This window comes from Pecten maximus, chromosome 8 (genome assembly GCF_902652985.1).
Source record: "Pecten maximus chromosome 8, xPecMax1.1, whole genome shotgun sequence".
Taxonomy (NCBI): Eukaryota; Metazoa; Mollusca; class Bivalvia; order Pectinida; family Pectinidae; genus Pecten; species Pecten maximus.
The window spans coordinates 15,856,467-15,877,426 of NC_047022.1; the positions used below are offsets into that span (position 1 = coordinate 15,856,467).

The 20,960-nt window shown below is 36.5% G+C and overlaps 1 protein-coding gene across 1 annotated transcript in view; it reads right to left on the bottom strand.

Moving 5' to 3' along the window:
• LOC117332580 (nucleoredoxin-like) overlaps positions 1–20,960 on the bottom strand; it is a 55,501-nt gene that overhangs the window by 13,530 nt on the left and 21,011 nt on the right. Inside the window, exons 2-3 of the mRNA XM_033891551.1 lie at positions 12,416–12,670; positions 5,474–5,678 (exon numbers count right to left, since the gene is read on the bottom strand). Coding sequence (XP_033747442.1) covers positions 5,474–5,678; positions 12,416–12,670 — 460 coding nt within the window. The remainder of the gene's footprint in view (positions 1–5,473; positions 5,679–12,415; positions 12,671–20,960) is intronic.

The window sequence follows — 20,960 nt, forward strand, 5'->3', positions numbered from 1 at the left end:
ACCCCCCACAAATTACCTAAAATAACTTGCTTAAAAAAAGTTCAACACATTGCCATAGTGGATGGACGAGTAGACTGCAGATGGAACGATGGCCATGCAGACAGAATGATGGACGAATCAGGTTGAGACAGTATAATGTCTTAGCTGTCTTATGAAGTTGTAACAATTAATCAGACTCAAAATACTGGTCAATTGTCCCGATTCTTGATAACATTTTACCCACTGGAATTCTCCCTTGGTTGTCCATGACATCCTGCTTCAACATCATATGCCATCTGGAACTGCAGCCCTTTTAACTGACCTTTGACTTCCTGCCTTAACATCCTATGCCATCTGGAACTGCAGCCCTTTTAACTGACCTTTGACTTCCTGCCTTAACATCCTACGCCATCTGGAACTGCAGCCCTTTTAACTGACCTTTGACTTCCTGCCTTAATATCCTATGCCATCTGGAACTGCAGCCATTTTAACTGACCTTTGACTTTCTGCCTTAACATCCTATGCCATCTGGAACTGCAGCCCTTTTAACTGACCTTTGACCTCCTGCCTTAACAACCTATGCCATCTGGAACTGCAGCCCTTTTAACTGACCTTTGACTTTCTGCCTTAACATCCTATGCCATCTGGAACTGCAGCCCTTTTAACTGACCTTTGACCTCCTGCCTTAACAACCTATGCCATCTGGAACTGCAGCCCTTTTAACTGATCTTTGACCTCCTGCCTCAACATCCTATGCCTTCTGGAACTGCAGCCCTTTAATGACATTCTGCCTCAATGCCCTTCACCAACTGGATTTGCCCTTTACTGGCCCCTACCTGACAAAATCTGCCCCATCCCCAAAAGAGCTAACATTCTTCGTTTATCCACACTGGACATTGAACAAATAGATATGCTGCTATCAATTAAGGTAGACCGACCCTTCTGTGACGTCACAGACATGAGTCCGGCGATCCGGCGTCCGGCGATCCGGGCCCTTGATTATATTCACGAATAGTTACATCTGGTTTAATTTTCAAGTCAGCTGGGAGATAAATGTTTAGGCCTACAGCACAATGCGGTCAAGAGGTAAAGGGGTCAGTTTTGTAAAACTAAAAGACTAGGTAAGGCTTATGCTTTCAATGAAGTGAGAACATAAATTAAAGATGGTCCATTGAAAACAAGGACAGCGCCGATGTATCACATAATGTGCCAATGTGTGACGACCATATAACGTTAGTTACAGTCTCGGTGGAGACAATTTATATCAAGTCAGGAAGAGGTTAGCACATCTCCAATTTATGGCAATGTAGAACAAGAGGACACTTCATGGCGCACAGGCCGACGCATAGTGGAGTTGGGGACTCTAACGATGCTCTAAAAGCATGTGCACTTTGCCGCAACCAACAATTACTTCAGTATGTACTCCATCTGTCAGATTGTATATTGTTAGGGGAACGTAAGTTCGGCCTTGCGCACTTTACATGTGATATATTGTTATTCAGAATGCGAGGTAGTCAACCATATTCCAACCGCGGGTAGACACAGATCAGAAAAAGGAGGAAACGCATGGGACGTAAACACAAAACTTACAACATGCATTGATGGTATAAAAGATCAATATAAACTCTCACGAAATTTATGTTGACATTCGACAATTTTTCAAAAACCTAAAACCCGTGAAATTGATGTAGATGTTAAGTGCCTTTTTACTCATATTCTGGATATATTATAAATATTGTATTTAATTAACTGTAGGCCTATAAAACATGTTTCTTGTGATCGTTCTAGGCTAGAGATTTCACTCCATGGGGAGCTCTCTACCAGGTTCGAGCAGTTTTATAAATAGATCATAACAAAAACGGATGACGGATTGACAAGCACAAATTCGGACCCTTTAAAGAGGCATGTCCGTGAATGAATTGTAACGAGTTGCATAAATGCAAAAAATACATAAACAAAAACCATCAAAAGGCCAACTCTGGTAATTTCTACATCACTACTATGTCAGCAAATTGCGGCGCCCGATGTAAAGCTCAAGAGCGTCTTCGTTGCCACAGGTGTAAAATACGGAAATGTTTAATTTTCCTATTTAACTATTACCAATCAATCCAATAAGACTTGACAATATCAAAATATATAATTCCGATAAACTGTGAGAATTACAGTCATTTCGATCACGGATTTTGCTATATATGTTGCATAATTCGTGGATTGCGGCATAATTTGGTCATACCCGCCTACCATGTGGGCGAATTAGCAAAAAATGAGTCGCGGTTCGATGACGGTGGAGGTACACTACTTGCTTTTCTGTTACATCGGTTGACCACTCCAAGTGCAAGCTATATGAAAATGAGAGGCTTCGTTGGGGATAAACCTGGGTTAATGTGTGTTCGGGGCGAACACGTTTGAAAGGTGAGGAATAGTGAGGCAGGTTTTAATTGTAAATAGGGTACATAGTGATTTCAGGTGGGGGAATTTCCATTAAGTCAGTCGGTAGAGCGACGGAGCAGTAAGCAGAGGGTCACGGGTTTAACCCCTTGTGGAGGCACTAAATTCGCTTTCCTGTTATATATATCATGAAAATATTGTTGTATCGTCTGCCCTTTTACGTTGTTAGTAGCAAAGAAATACTGTAAGCAGTAGAATACTGATGCCATTATTAAGTGCACGATCAATTGGAATCCAACAATGCAAAGTAAAGACAATGAAATTCACATCAGGACAAACAATAAACAATTCTGTCACAGTGTTCGAAAGTAAAGGCGGTCCGATGGCCAGAGGCTATAGAAAACCTGGTCGGTCTATGTAAAATTTCTTAGTGTTGGCCCCAATGGCTATGAAAAGTTTGAGTCCTGACATACATTACAATTCATGTAAACAACATTCCAATATTTTCTGACAAATGATGATATGAAATCAGAGCTTAAATGTAAAAGAGAGGTTTTTTAACCCATAATAGCATGTTATTACTGGATGATGCAAGCATTAAAATGCGTGACAGTAATGCTACTTTTCAACAATATGTTTACAAAATGGGTCTATGGAAAAATGACTTGGGCTATGGGATTTCAATTTTCTGTAGACATACTGTCTAAGGAATTTTCATATATACTTTCATGTATAGATGTTTAGATGTAATACATAGTTATGTTACAATGTGTTTACATGTTTAGATTTAGATTTTTTAAAAAGGGGGGTATAATCACCTATAATATTTTGGCCTTTTTTGTGTGTCATTCTTTTAAATTACCCCCCCCCCCCCCCCCCCCCTAAAAAAACAAGGGATCCCAGACTAATCTGTATAAATTGAGAAACATCCCTCCAGTGCTTTTTAAACAAGGGAAACTTATATAAGAAATTTGATAATTATGGTTGTCTGTCGAAAATGTTTTCAGATTGGTCCAAAAATGCAATACGACGGACCAAGAATAACCTACATATGAAATTTGACAAAGATCCCATCAGTACTTTCTCAGAAATAGCGATAACAAACTTCAATGGTCAAAATCCAAAATGGCTGCCTGTCAGCCATGTTGTTTTCCGATCGGTCCCAAAATGCAATATGCATAACTACAGACCAAGGATAACCTACATATGAAATTTGAGAAAGATCCCTTCAGTACTTTCTCAGAAATAGCGATAACAAGAATTGTTTACGAACGGCCGGCGGACCACGGACCACGGACGCAGGGCGATTTGAATAGCCCACCATCTGATGATGGTGGGCTAAAAAGTCTAAAATCTGAAAATGTGGTAGTATATACATGTTACGGTGAGTGATTACTGTCATAGCTGCACTCTTCTAAGGCTTTGCCTTCATTCAAATTACATTATCGCATAGGTTGGAACTCTCGACACTCGACACTCGAGCAACATTGTTTAGGGCTGCAAATGAAGCTCATATTGTGCATGTTCTGGCATTCTGTATCACCGATACGCTTCGTTTGACATGGCGTATTAGAAGCAAGCGTCTGAAGGACCGTTAGTGTAATGTTCTAATTTTCATCCGGAAAAGAGGAAAATATCCGGAAAATGTTAATTGCGTTTGGGAAATCAAACAAATAAAATTCTTTTAGAAAAAAAGAAAGCACCAGTAACAACGATTACAATATAATTTATGAAAGAAAATGGTAAAGATTTAACAAAAAAATTCATCAATCTCAGATTCCAAAATAACTGCTCTAATTTGGTAATTTGAGCCATACTTGAAGCAAAAGTTTTGGGGTACCAGCAAAGTAAACGGCCATAGTGTGAAAAGTAATATGGTGAGGTGTTATTTTTATTTTTTTCTCTTAAAGCATACATATGAAATTTTTAATTAAGCAAAAAAAGGGGGGTAATTTTTCTGTTCCTTTTTTTCAGGAAAAAAATAAACGTGTTTTTTTTTAAATAAATTTTTCACTAAAAATAACAGGTTTTAGGTATAAAAATAGCCATATTTTGTTAACCACCCAAAGAATCTTCTCTTTTTTTGATAATTATGAATGATATTGCTCATACTGATGATATAAATAGGATATAAACTTCTTTTTATGCTTGAGGTGAATATTATCGGGGAAAGATAAAATCTACCAAAATCCTTAAAAATATGGTTCAGCTATTAATTAATACGTATCTTTATGTGGCCCTGGTAGTAAAACGAACGTGGTGACATATGTTTTTTATGTGCTTTTTGTGATAAGAGCATAATTAACATTGAAATAAAAATAAAATTAAGGAGATCTATCAGAGGAAATCCGAAGGGTCGGTCTACCTTAAGGTAGAATGTGTTCAACAGTTTGTAGTTTGGTCTATGAACACTCTGAAATTCAACCCCAATTTTCTATATTGGCAGCTGATGCAGCTGTTACTCTACCTGAGGGGTTGGGGATGCATCCTTCATTTATAAAACATCGTAATTGGATTATCTTGGTCTATGCAGGGATACTCATTCAAATTTAATTCTAAACTTCATAATATGCCTCCTTACACTTACAAAAATAATGGTTTCAAGTTTCAAATTACCGTACTTTAAGAGAATTTTCTATCAATAACCTGTGTAGAATTTAATACAATTAATTGTTTGACCTGCCATTATAGTCATCAAAATAAACTGACAATGTCCATGATAACAACCCAAAGTATGTTGATGTCTACAATTGTTTATTTATTTTATTCGGAACTGAATCACTGTTATATTTGTTTATATCTATGTTAAAGTGTGTATGTGTGTGTGCAAGTGCTTTATGTAACATATTCTGTGTTTATCTTTTGTTGAAAAATAGTTACTTCCCTTAATTCCTTTGTTTATATTATGTATTTCATTTCAAAATATTTAGACCAATTAATTTGTAAGATTGTAATTATATTCGATCACTCAATCCACCATGGAAAGAATTTATATAGGCTTGCCTGTTATTCGATCCAATTGATATTAACATCATGTCAATAAAATTTGTTGAAATGAAGAAATGAACCCAAAGTATGAGACTAAATACTGCCATATACAGCTTACCATCAACTCCAAATATGGCTTTGAGTTGCTCCATCCGGCTGTCTCCAAAGGGTATGGCCCACCAGGGCATTGTTTCTAGGTATTTACTGAAGGATTCCTCGCTGCGGTCTGATGATACAAACACCACTTCAATGTGCTTCCCGTTGGATTCCAACTTCTCGTAAAGCTTGATTACCTCAGGAGTAAAGGCTCGACAGGGTGGACACTGAAGTGTTCAAGGAAACATTTCAACACAATTTATAACAGGAGTTCTAAGGTGGAGGGAATACAACAAATATTATATACCGTCCATAGATGAAATTATCAGAGATTGCAGTTTAAACCCTTGATTTTTAGCCATTTCTGTTGTCAAAACTGCAATATGAAATAATGTCAAAAAGACAAGTCCCCTTAAACCCAAGAATCCGATCCGATTCCGGGGAGTCAAAAAAAAATTCTCAATTAGGTCTATTGGAAACTCTGACATTCATCGTAAAACAGGCAAAATATACCCTTATTTTGTTCATAATCATTAAATTAAGTTACTAGAAGTTAATTATATCTCATCTACATAAATTTCCTGACATTTGTTTTAGCTAATGGGCGACAATTAAGGACTCCCACTACAAATGAATAGTGATAGGGGCCTATAGTGATAAATAACCTCAAGTGGTCTCCACCTAAAGGAAATGGTTACATCCAGTTAGTAAAAATTAATGATCGAGGCTTGCCATGTTTGGCAACTATAAAGAATCTTATCCCAATCGTTGAGATTTTGTCTCGCACAGAGTCAATGATTGTTTCCTGTTGCCCCTATCATGTAGTACATGCAATGTGTTGATGTTTTCTCACCTGCATGACATTGCATTTTAGCGGGACATGGAGGAACTCAGATCCTCTTCCCTAGGTGAGATGTGGGGCCTCACACTGGTAAATATTTAGATATACACCTGTCCAGGGTTACAGAAATGCCTGTCCAGGATCAGACATTTACTTTTCTGTATCTGAGACAAGTTCATAGGACGGGACAGACACATCAGATATCGGTATGTCTAAGATGTCTGAGAGGAGTATAGGACAGGACAGGAATACCATGTATAAAGAGAATTGTAGTGTTGCGTTGGTGCCCTCAGACACATCAAAGGAGAGACAAGTCACCTCCCAACACTCAGCTAAACACAACCTACAGTACTAACATTCCCACATACATGTACAATGAAAGCAAGGGCCATGTGTACCAGCAATAACTGTTAAAGCCAATTGGGTTGGAATCTAACACCCACAGCTACTTCCCAACTCAAGTTCTTTTACACTATCCCAGCATAGACTCAAACAGATAAACAATAACAGTTACTGATCTACAATTCATTTCAATGAACCCTTTTCAACTGTATTGCTAAAAAAATAAAACCCACAATTTCCAGAAATTCTGTGAGTGACAGTGAGTCCAATCAATATCCTATGAGTATCTAAACTCAGGACTTGCATCTAGATTTATCACTGCAATATGACCTTGGCAATGATCATTAGTTGAATAGCATTGCCTGAACTAAATAGGAAGTAAAGATTTTTTTTTGTAAAACTTTAAATCTTTAACTAACTGAACAAGTATTCCTAAATAGCACATTCACGAAATGAATGAATATCATGTGACGGTTTTTTTTATGCAAAAAACATTCTCATCATAAAATGATGATGGATTAACCCTTTCACCCCTACTGACCATATTGGACTTCAAATGATAAATGAATGGCAGAGTCCACTAAAATTTCATAGAGTTGAAAGGGTTAAGGTCTGTCAATTAAGGCTCCGATGTCTAACAGGAATAGCTGGATGACAATTATCAATTAAGTAACAATTAAGATACAAGGTAATCAAAATCTTACTAAAGCTTGAAAGATAAGTTGTTACGTATACATGTATACAACCTACACTTTTTTTATTCTTATTGATGATTTGACACAAAAATCGATGCTTATTTCCTATTACCATAAATCTCAACTCTACCAAACAAATGCTATTATTGTAGGGAATGGAAAGAAAACATATGCCTTCAGCATATGTCTGCCAAAGAGGCATATATACCCCGGTAAATATATATGTATACATAATCATCAATGACTAGGGCCAAAGAATAAGCGTTACATACATCATCAACGTCTCGGCCAAAGAGGCCGAGATATCATCTGGCGGTTACACTTTCTGTCACAATATTTTGGTTGGCCACATGGACTTTGAAGAAATTCCATCGCTTGGCCGACACAACCGAAGCTGTAGAAACAGCTGTTAGGGTAGTTATGTTAGCAAACAGGAAGTGCATTAACCTGCGATATCTCTCTCAGAAACGACTTTATTTGTACTCTGCAGCGTCAGACGGAATAGTGACGTAAGTACAATGTATGCAACATCTCAATTCACACAAAATGTTTTTGAAATAAAATTTTGAGTGCGATTAATAATGGAAATGTGGTGTATTTCTCTGTTGTCTGTCACTCCGTATGATAGAAATGTGGTTATTTCTCCGTTGTCTGTCACTCCGTATGATAGAAATGTGGTGTATTTCTCCGTTGTCTGTCACTCCATATGATAGAAATGTGGTTATTTCTCTGTTGTCTGTCACTCCGTATGATAGAAGTTACAAGTAAAGCCTTCCAGACAGTATTACAAATTTGTGAAAAACTATACTGCTTTTGAAATAAAAAAAAAATTGATATTTCACTATTACACTCTTGATTATGACTAAAGCAAGCTTGAAAATTTTACATCATTAAAAGCTTCACCAAAAACTATCTTTTCTGCTAATTTATAGAATTCATTAAGAAACAGAATGCAAATGAGTCAATGAAAAAAATAAGATACATTATGTTTGAAAATTTTTAATTCAATCCTGTACAAGAAGCAAATCAGACATGTTTTTACATCATATTTTTTATCTTTTTCATCATTTGATGAGATTACAAGTGCCAGTGTTTGCAGCTACATATTGCAGTGTAGGAGTACAGCATGCATCCCATGCCGCATTCCTCCGAGTTTATTGTCGGCCTACAATGTACCTATAGATCTACACCACATCTGTCCCTGTCAATTCTACTGAGGCTTTACACACATAATCAACCTTTAATCTAACCTGGGCACTCCTACAGTGGGTTTATAACAATAACTGAATTATCTGATATATTATATAAGTCAGGAAGAATTACACATTAATGTTGGGTTTTAGAGTCAAATTTGTAACCGATTTACCTGTGTTAAAAACCTTGTATGGTATACATCCTAGTTTTGGGTGACTATAATAAATACAGTACAAAATCGCTGGTCGTTTAAGTCACATTAGACAGGTGGTCGCTATACAGAGGGTCATTATATAGTAAAATCTAAAGGGAAGTATTAAAATTGGTCTTTATAGACAGGCAGTCGTTAGAGCAGATTTGACTGTATGTGATACAAAATGTGTAAAGACTGGTGAAAAGTAATACTATGTCCCAAACAGTTAAACAATTAAGCATGTGTAATAATCTAATGGTTTGGTTGACATAATCCTAATTGCTTCAGTATCAATTAATATTTCAAAAATCTTTTATAAAACCCCTTAAATATTACACTTTTTTAATCAATAGAATGTCTCTGTATTCAACTTATGAATAGAATTAGGACTTTGAAAGATAAGATCAATCTTAACATTTCTAAATTGAAATGGGCGTTTTACGTTTGACCAAAAATGAAAACCCCTTAATTCCAGTAATGGACTTTTGGCCTCTTATTTACATAAAATTATTTTCATATTTAACCCATGTGACTTTTCTAATGACGTTAGGTCATGTCACTTACTCTTAATTTAAACGAAATACATACATATAGCTCTTTTTTAACACTATCAAAGTAACTGGATCTCTTGCAGTGGTTAATCAAAAGATTTAACACATTTAACGCATGTGACCTTGGAAGCAGGTCAAGGTTATTTCTTTCAACAGCCTTATACACAAAATACAATTAAACGTATGAACTGGAAAAAAAAAAAATCTTTAAAAAAAACCTGACTTTATTCCAGTATGTTACTCATACTCAAGTTTAATACTGTGACTCTAATTTAAGCCTCTTGTAATTGTTTGAAGGAGCAGGTCAAGAATGGACGGTCCTAAAGTATGCAGTTATATCACATGCCATTTGAAAGAATATTTTTAAAAGAATGGGAATTTTCAGGTGTAAAAAAACAACAAAATTAATACTAAATTTAAAGGTAGCAAGAGAGTTATTGAGATCAGGGATGGAATATTTCTGAACCGAAGCAGACAGTGTTAGATAAAAGCAATAAATCACACTGTGTTCCCCATAACTACTTACTAATATACCTATATCTGGTCCAATCAGGCCTAGCCCTGGTGTATGGAGCCCATCACTAGCCCCGTCCTTGCCTCCTAAACAGATCTTCCCTAATCCATACAATTTACATTAACCCCCTCCCAGTCAAAACACCAGGAGGAAAATTCCATTTTTATGAGCATCATTTGTGAGTTATGAGTTTAAGTTCGTCATCACAACAGGATTTGTCAGTATGGTTAGTTCTACAATGTAAAACAACGACTTTGTGAATCAATCTCAATAATCTCGTCACACTTACAGGTAATATTAGTCTCTTTTAAAAAATTATGACAATGGAGACCATGCTTTACAATTTAGTTCTTGTAATTACAGATAAAGGTTTTATTAAATTCAATATCTTTTTTTATTCAATTTTGGTTTTTTGGTGGTGTTTTTTTTCTCTTGAAACAATTACACATTCTATTGAAACCTTCAGATCTATACTCTCTGATATCACATATTTTTCAAAAATAATGATGTCTTAAAATATGGTCTGAATCATTTGCTATCAGCATTATCATGCCAAAAATGTTAAGTTCATTAATGATATTACAAAGATTTTCCAGTTTTAGGATCTGCCTCCGAGTGCAACGGGGACAACAGCTTTAATATTTGATTTCCTCAAATTCCGAAGATGATCCAAAGAATTTACATATATTCCAGCCCCTCACTATCAGATAATGCATCATTAATTTGAGTTATCTTCACACATTGGTAAAAATTGGCTCAGGTATCCTGGATTCTTAGCATATTTTAAAGAAAAAGTTTACAGATAGATAAGAAACCGATGGATGATGATGGAATTAGCTCACCCAGGTCCTTTGAAAGACTAAGTGAGTTAAATGAGAGACTCTGAAGAACTAAGATAAAACAATTAGAACAACTGTTATCAGCAGTACTGTAACAATGTATAACTTGAAGCATAAGAGATATATCACACTATCACCTCCATATCCAGCTATTCCACAGGCCTGCATGACTTGCACAAACAATAAAAAGAGTAAATAGTAACCTCATCAAATAATTACTTCCATGGCGGCACTGAATGCCATTCTTATATAACTATGATCTAGGACTGAGTTATCTTTTGTTGGGAGAAAGATACAAAATTCCACATTCATCTTGGGTCTAGTGTGAGAGTTACAAATAACACATTTCTGGGGCGGTAACATTACCTCCCTATATCATCCTCTCCAACACTAACCCCTGATTTATCTCAGTTTTACTATAGCAGCAGGCAGGCTGATGTTGAAGCTCGAAAAACTCACAAATGAAACATATTGCTGTTAACATGTCTTTGTGGGAAATCATTTTTTCCAAAAGTTTCTAGCAACTAGTAATACTATGATACACAAATTTGATGCATAGAGTTCTTAACAAGAGACCCAATGGACCTGTATTGCATTGCTCACATTGTAATTACCAGTAATTTCACTTTTCAGTGAATAAAAAAAGTGAAGTTATTAAACAAAGTTGACCTTGAATATAGACCAAGGTCATTTCTTTGTGAAAATTATGTCAGGCATCTTCCCAGCAATGATTCCTACAAACTAATAATTTTAATTTTACGTACTTTTGATTAATCAAAATTAGTGGTTTAAGTAGTTTCACAAGTTTGACCCCTGTGACATATCAAATAATTTTTGGTTCAAGGCCATCTCTTTTCCCTAACTTTGTCTAAGGTGCCATCCAAGAAACCAACCAGCTAAAGATCTTATATATATAATTGTAGGGAATTTGGTTAATCAGTGAAGAAGTCGCTTGAGTGTTTCAAATAAATTTGTCCAATGTGACCAAGAATATGGATCAAGGTAATTTCTTTTCTCTTTTTATCAGACTTTTTTAGACATTATTCTGATTTGGTTTGTTTTGTTTTTGTTTAACGTCCTATTAACAGCCAGGGTCATTTAAGGACGCGCCAGGTTTTGGAGGTGGAGGAAAGCAGGAGTATCCGGAGAAAAACCACCGGCCTACGGTCAGTACCTGGTCAGTACCTGGCAACTGCCCCACGTAGGTTTCAAACTCTAAACCCAGAGGTGGAGGGCTAGTGTTAAAGTGTCGGGATACCTTAACCACTCGGCCACCGCTGCCCCCTTCACACATTATTCTGAGCTCAACATTAGACAATATATTCTTGAGCTTAACAACTTTTCACTCCAAGTTCAACAGTATTAAAGTGAGCACATCAGACTGAAGACATATGACATTACAGTCTGACTCTGAAATGGTTGCTATACCTTAGGAGCTATAATGTTGATACTTAGTAAACTTTAAATATACAACAAGTAAAGATCAAAATTTGCAAACCTTGGCCATGGTTCAATACAGCATTTATAAAGTTTGCTGAAAACTTGACCAAATGAGCTGAAAACATAACCCAATGTAGCTTTAGCTTAGCTATAGACTTACATGTACCCAGTAAGCTGAAAACATGACAAAAAAGTAGCTAGCCGAAGACTTACCCTGTATATAAGCTGAAAACATGACCCTATGTAGCTAGCCGAAGACTTAACCAGTAAGCTGAAAGCATGACCTTATGTTGCTAGCTGAAGACTTACAAAGTAAGCTGAGAACATGACCGTGTGTAGCTAGCTGAACACTTACCCAGTGAGCTGAGAAGTAAATCCCCACAAACTTTCCTTTCAGGTGTTCTAGAGCATCACATTCCTCTTTTCGATTGTTTATAAGTTTTCCACTGATAACTTCTGTAAATTTCTTCTTCCGCCACGGAAACTCGCTACCTTCAGGATCTTCAGTAAGGCGCATGTATCCATCTGTGGTAATTTTTTTGCCTGTTTCTCCGTCTAGTAAGACAAGCTTTGGAATCCCTTGTACCCGGAATTTCTTTGCCAGCTTACTCTGTAAACATGGAAAATGGCATTACATTATAAAACCTTTTCTGAATGCTGGTGTATTTGTTCAGGTGAGGATACAGTATAGTAAGCTATGGAAGCTGTTATATAACATGGCATTATATTTGTATGCCTTTGTACGTAGTTTGGAATTATTATGCCCGAGTCAAGTGCTTGACAGGAGTGTGCTCTTCCCTGGCCTACATGCCTCAGGTTTCACATCAAAAACATACATTTTAACAACAAATTCATCAGACAAATGACCAGTAATTAAGTTACAGTACAACTTCTCTAAACTTTTCATGCAATATGGTACATGAATATCTGGCCGGTTTATAGAGAGGGATTGGTTCGGAGAATTGATCCATTTTGACCGATTTGGATATATGGGGATAATATTGATGAAAGGATTAAGATCTAATACTAATAACAAATGTATGCCATAATTATATAATTTCACTCATCATTTCACAATGTTTTCATTGGCACTGACCTATCCGGTCTATCGCTACGCCTTTGTGCTTATGAGGCATGATAAGGGGTAGTCATTTCATTGCAAACTGTATATAATGGTTAACAAATGAAAAAATCAACAACAATATTTTATACATTAACCGGGTAAATTCCAACCGACATGAATGCATAAAAATGATGAGCCCAACACGGAGATTCATTCATTGTTTAGGCTATAGCGTAGCCGTCATCAGAATTGGTTCTAGGCTATAGCGTAGCCGTCATCAGAATTGGTTCTAATGACGGCTACCCTATAGCCGAAACATGTCAACAACACTCTCCAATAAATCGGAACATTGAATGAATCTCCGTGTTGGGCTCACAGTTTTTACACATTCATTACCTGGATTTTAAGAGACCTCATGTCTACATACATGTCTATGCATTAAAGGCAAGTTTGTAAAGAAAGCTACAAATCTCTACCTTCTGGGACGTTGAGTCTCCACCCCCTGTATTGACTAAACCAAGGGCTTTCTGCTGACAACTCAAACATTAACCAATAAATCAGAGGTCCAATAACATATATGTACCTCCTTAGGGTCAAAACATATGTCAAATAGTCAGGTCCTAGTGAAAACACAAGATTCAAAAATAATTCTGGTCAAGGAGATACTGAAGGGTCAATTGAAAATCAAATTGGAGTAAATCATAATTTAATTTCAGCTTTATCACTGTAAGCTTTCATGGAGCAGAAGTGACCTTAATAGGCAGGTGACCTTTATATAAAGGCTCATATTCAATGAATTGTGTTATATTGGAAACCAAACAGTTTAATTGACCTGTATTGATACAGGCATATATAGATGTGGCTTTATAAATCAAAGGTATGAGTGTCTGTTCTCTGATCTCCTAAGGGTCATCTATATATCTGATCTCTTAAGGGTCGTCTATACATATCTGATCTCTTAAGGGTCATCTACATATCTGATCTCTTAAGGGTCATCTACATATCTGATCTCTTAAGGGTCATCTATATATCTGATATCTTAAGGGTCATCTATATATCTGATCTCTTAAGGGTCATCTATATATCTGATCTCTTAAGGGTCATCTATATATCTGATCTCTTAAGGGTCATCTACAATCTGATCTCTTATAAGGGTCATCTACATATCTGATCTCTTAAGGGTCATCTATATATCTGATCTCTGAAGGGTCATCTACATATTTGATCTCTTAAAGTCATCTACATATCTGATCTCTTAAGGGTCATCTACATATCTGATCTCTGAAGGGTCATCTGCATATTTGATCTTTTAAGGTCATCTACATATCTGATCTCTTAAGGGTCATCTACATATCTGCCCTCTTAAGGGTCATCTACATATCTGATCTCTTAAGGGTCATCTACATATCTGATCTCTTAAGGGTCATCTACATATCTGATCTCTTAAGGGTCATCTATATATCTGATATCTTAAGGGTCATCTACATATCTGATCTCTGAAGGGTCATCTACATATCTGATCTCTTAAGGATCATCTACATATCTGATCTCTTAAGGGTCATCTACATATCTGCCCTCTTAAGGGTCATCTACATATCTGATCTCTTAAGGGTCATCTACATATCTGATCTCTTAAGGGTCATCTACATATCTGATCTCTTAAGGATCATCTACATATCTGATCTCTTAAGGGTCATCTACATATCTGATCTCTTAAGGGTCATCTACATATCTGATCTCTTAAGGATCATCTACATATCTGATCTCTTAAGGGTCATCTACATATGAAAATGATGTTGAATTTTAAAAGAGAATAAATGTTTACAAATTTGAACAAAAACAATCATGTAATATACCAAAATGTTGGCCTAGACAAATTGTTTCTCAAAATGATTGATAATTTGCTGTAGATGGTGACAGTTTCTTCTATGGTGGTATACACATATACTGATACATGCATTTTCGCTTGTTATGTCAAAATTCACAAATAACTTAACACATTACATGTCAACAAGGCCATTGGTTAGTCATGATACATACTAACGACTGATCAAGTTACGTCTGTTAAATTGCACCAGAATAGTGATTTATAGGCTTGTAAAATATCCCTGATATCACTGGATTTGCTTTTGAGATCACCCATAAATATACACAAAATGACCAATACAATGAGAATTAAGAACCAGAACATTTATTCACATGCCTTGAATGGTAAACTAGTACACATAAAGGACATGTAATAGCACATGAAAGGTGATTAACCTTATAACTGGGAATCATGCTAATGTTTTCAGCAGAGGAAAAAACAGAAACCATTTCCTTTTCTGAAGTGAAATCATGAATACTTGATAACCTCTCATTACACAGTCTGTATGACCTGTATAACGGATCACAGATATTTAGTATGCCCATTCATCCTGTACTCCAGTGTTATAGCATTGCTATTGATAGATTGTATGCTGCACTCTCAGATCTGCAGTGTAACAATACATGCAATTCTCTCCAATATCGATGACCGCAATTACTGCAAGATCTCATCCTGATGACCTCACAATTTTGATACAGTCACATTCACACCCCAGTGACCTCATACTTTGAATACAGTCACATTCACACCCCAGTGACCTCACACTTTGAATACAGTCACATTCACACCCCAGTGACTTCATACTTTGAATACAGTAACATTTACACCCCAGTGACTTCATACTTTGAATACAGTCACATTTACACCCCAGTGACCTCATACTTTAAATACAGTCACATTTACACCCCAGTGACTTCACACTTTGGATGCAGTCATATTCACACCCCAGTGACTTCATACTTTGAATACAGTCACATTTACACCCCAGTGACTTCATACTTTGAATACAGTCACATTCACACCCCGGTGACCTCACACTTTGGATGCAGTCACATTCACACCCCGGTGACCTCACACTTTGGATGCAGTCACATTCACACCCCAGTGACTTCATACATTGAATACAGTCACATTTACACCCCAGTGACCTCATACTTTGAATACAGTCACATTTACACCCCAGTGACTTCACACTTTGAATACAGTCACATTTACACCCCAGTGACTTCATACTTTGAATACAGTCACATTCACACCCCAGTGACTTCATACTTTGAATAGTCACATTCACACCCCGGTGACCTCACACTTTGGATGCAGTCACATTCACACCCCAGTGACTTCATACATTGAATACAGTCACATTTACATCCTAGTGACTTCATATTTTGAATACAGTCACATTTATATCCTAGTGACTTCATACATTGAATACAGTCACATTCACACCCCAGTGACCTCACACTTTGAATACAGTCACACTCACGCACCGGTGACCTCATACTTTGAATACAGTCACATTCACACCCCAGTGACCTCACACTTTGGATGCAGTCATATTCACACCCCAGTGACCTCACACTTTGGATGCAGTCATATTCACACCCCAGTGACCTCACACTTTGGATGCAGTCACATTCACACCCCAGTGACTTCATACATTGAATACAGTCACATTTACATCCTAGTGACTTCATATTTTGAATACAGTCACATTTATATCCTAGTGACTTCATACATTGAATACAGTCACATTCACACCCCAGTGACCTCACACTTTGAATACAGTCACATTCACACACCGGTGACCTCATACTTTGAATACAGTCACATTCACACCCCAGTGACCTCACACTTTGGATGCAGTCATATTCACACCCCAGTGACCTCACACTTTGGATGCAGTCACATTCACACCCCAGTGACCTCACACTTTGAATACAGTCACATTCACACCCCAATGACCTCATACTTTGAATACAGTCATATTCACACCCCAGTAACCTCACACTTTGGATGCAGTCATATTCACATCCCAGTGACCTCATACTTTGGAGGCAGTCACATTCACACCCCAGTGATTTCACAATTTGAAAATAATTATCAGCACATAAATTTATATCACCCAGAGTAACTTTATACATAAGACAGTCACATCCACAGCCTGCATGGTGACTTAGTCACCGACTTACGCCCTGACGACCTCATGTATTGGTAGTCTGGGGAGCTGTACTGGATTAATGTAATTATCCAATAAAGGGGAGTGCCTTTATTGGATATTCTCTTTAACTTTTATTACAGGGACACATCAAAGTCCACTATTAATATTCCAATATAACTGCAACACCACACACAACACTGCATGTATGTTTGTGTGTGGAGTAATCAGTTAGAAAAATTCATTACCATGAATTGATGCAATATTTAGTATGATTTGGAACATTATAAGGTGACAGAGCTCAAATTACATCCTAGCGTAGTGAAAGATCAAAACAAAGTACGGAATCCTTTTGTGTAGGTTATACACATGTAGTTTTCGTTTGTCACACAATACACAATGGACCCATACGGTTAATTCCAGATTAACGATTATAATTATATAAATAATAAATGTTTGCATAAAACTTATGCAAGGAATATTAGAAATATCAATAACATGATATTATAGTACAATTTTTATTTGGTAATTAAGATTTTATAGATTTCCGAGTTCCCAGACAATCTACAAAGTGTAATCAATATTCTAGCCCCTGAATCCTCCTGAATGTGTAATGAAACAATTTGCAGATTAATCCATGTCATGTTGTTAAGTAAGGGGATTTCAATGGGTACAGGGAGGTCTTCATGCATTACTGGGTATTTTAGTCCTGATGGACTGATCTAGATAACTAAATATTTTATCTCAGATGACTGAATATTTGAAATATTAGACAAAAACATGTTTAGTAAGACATATGAAATGTAAGCATGGAGCTAAATCATAATCATAACAAGAGGCTCAAGGGCCTTATAACAGTCCTCTGACTCCAAATTAAAGACATTGTAGTATGCATTCTCTGTAGCGAATATAGTGGCAGTGTTTGCCATGGTGGCCATCTTGGAATTTAGACCAACCCGAAAAATAACAACACTTGATCACGACTATCTCAGGATCATTCCTGGTAAGTCAGAGCTGAATCCCACTGGTAGAATTTGAGAAGAAGTTTGAAATAGATGTTGTTCAGGAAAACCATGATTGCACCATCATGTTACAAAATGGCTGCCATGGCTGCCATGTCAAAGTTTTTAAGAGGCCAAAAAATAACAACACTTTGTTGGCTCTCCTTCTTTAACATCCTCACCAATTTTCAGCTCAATGGCACCAGAGGAACTGGGGAAGAAGTTTAAAATGTGTTTTTCAAGATGGTTGCCATGGTGGCCATCTTGGATTTCTGAACGACCTGAAAAATAACAACACTTCCTCAGGATCATCCCAGGATCATTTCAGGCAAGTTTCAGCTCAATCTCACCAGTGGAACTTGAGAAGAAGTTTCAAATGTGTTTTCAAAATGGCTGAAGTTTTTAAGAGGCCAAAAAATAACAACACTTTGTTGGCTCTCCTTCTTTAACATCCTCACCAATTTTCAGCTCAATGGCACCAGAGGAACTGGGGAAGAAGTTTAAAATGTGTTTTTCAAGATGGTTGCCATGGCGGCCATCTTGGATTTCTGAACGACCCGAAAAATAACAACACTTGGTCAGGACCATCCCAGCATCATTTCAGGCAAGTGTCAGCTCAATCCCACTATTGGAATTTGAGAAGAAGTTTGAAATGTGAAAAGTTTACGCACGGCAGACAGCGCACGGCATGATGACTATAGGTCATCCTGATCCTTCGGGTCAGATGACCTAAAAACTAAATCATAATCATATGAAATTTACATGTCCCTACCTTGTACATTTTGTATAAACCATGACAAATATACATACATGTAGTGACTTTTAACTGTACTTTTACACTTTGAACCATGACAAAGTCATTCAACTGTGTCTACACTTTGTATGACCCACGGCAACAAAGTCATGCAACTGTGTCTACACTTTGTATGAACCACGACAACAAAGTCATTCAACTGTGTCTACACTTTGTATGAACCACGACAACAAAGTCATTCAACTGTGTCTACAATTTGTATGAACCATGACAACAAAGTCATTCAACTGTGTCTACATTTTGTACGAACCATGACAACAAAGTCATTCAACTGTGTCTACAATTTGTATGAACCATGACAACAAAGTCATTCAACTGTGTCTACAGTTTGTATGAACCACGACAACAAAGTCATTCAACTGTGTCTACAATTTGTATGAACCACGACAACAAAGTTGAACCATGACAGCCAACAGTCAACTGTATATTCCCACACTCTGCAAAAGCTTTTTGAAGTCAAGGTCATTTCCATAAGAATACTAGATAAAATCCCGACAGGCCTCACAGCTCTTAAATATCATCTTTATGTTGGTATCTTTTAATGTCTGGTAAAACCCTGGGACGCTGATCTCAAGTGTTATACTGCACTCAATAAACAGCTATTGAAATGAGATTTTATTACGTAGGACCCACTCACTTACTGTCACAGAATGTTTACCAAGGTTTTACAGTTTATGTAATAATGTTCAATAAGCTTCCGGCCTTGTAGCAAATGCTTGTCACATCAAGAGGCTTTAAACCATTCATAAAACGCTCAGAAATATCAAACATATCCTAAACCTGATATAAATGGACTATCTCATCATCCATTTAATTATAAAATTTAATCCTTTTGTTGTTTGAAAATGTAAAATATTGACATACTTTGGTACAGTTTTGTTTGATGTTGAAAATGTTAACTCCAACATGAATACAATGTATTTATGAACTATTTCATAAACTATAGCTCAGCCAAGGACCTCCTACAGTTTCCTAATTCTTTATTATAAGGAAAGGGTGTTTTCATATATACAAGAGGTCCATTGGAAGTTACCTTCAACTCGGTAATGGTTATCTGAATATAAAACACCTTCTACAAGAAATAAGCAACTGGTGCAATTTTAGATGAGGCAGTAAAATAAAAACATTTTGTCAGCTTCTTTTCTTTCACATATCCACCAATTTTCTGATCTAAAGCACCAATCAAATGGAGAGAAAGTTAAAAAAAAAAAAAATTCAAAATGGTGGCTATAGCTGCCATCTTGGATTTCGGACAAACCCGAAAAATAAGATCACTTGGTCAGCAACATATGGCTATAGGTCATCAGGACCATTCGGATCAGATGATGTGATATTAGATTAAGTCAATATGGCTCTATCCTATATTGTATGTACGGTCCTCGTACCCTCACACAGATTTTTGTCCAAAAAATGGTTCTTTTAATTGCATGAGCTTCAATATTCAAAATCTTTAAGATAAAAAACTAACATATTCCTTGAAATCATACTGAAAGGAAAAAGAGATGCAATTATAAATTTCCTGGTTTACAGGAAATAGAAAGATGTCATAGAGTGTGATAATATGGTGTAATTAAAAGATATGGAACCACTAAGTACTCGGTGGTGTGTGAAAATTTCATCTATGTACATTTACTATGTGGTATCCTCGTCAAATTTCTATTTTTTTTTTCTTTTTCCTTTCAGTACATGTATTTAAGGATTAGTAGGATTTAGAATAGTATTAACCAGGTATATGTTTTCATAGTAACTATATCACCTGTTTATGGGGAATATATTATTATTTATTTCCATACTAAATAAACATGTGTAGTGATTTTGAATAGCCAGACAGAGATTGTAGCATTAAAACATTACGGCGCCCCCCCTCTAAGCTAGCTAATTATACCCGCACCAGTGCCATTAGGAGGGAGTACATCAGTACTGATCATCACTGGGTGTGTAAATTTACATTTTCAACATTATCATCAATTTACATTTTGTATATTATTATCGATTTA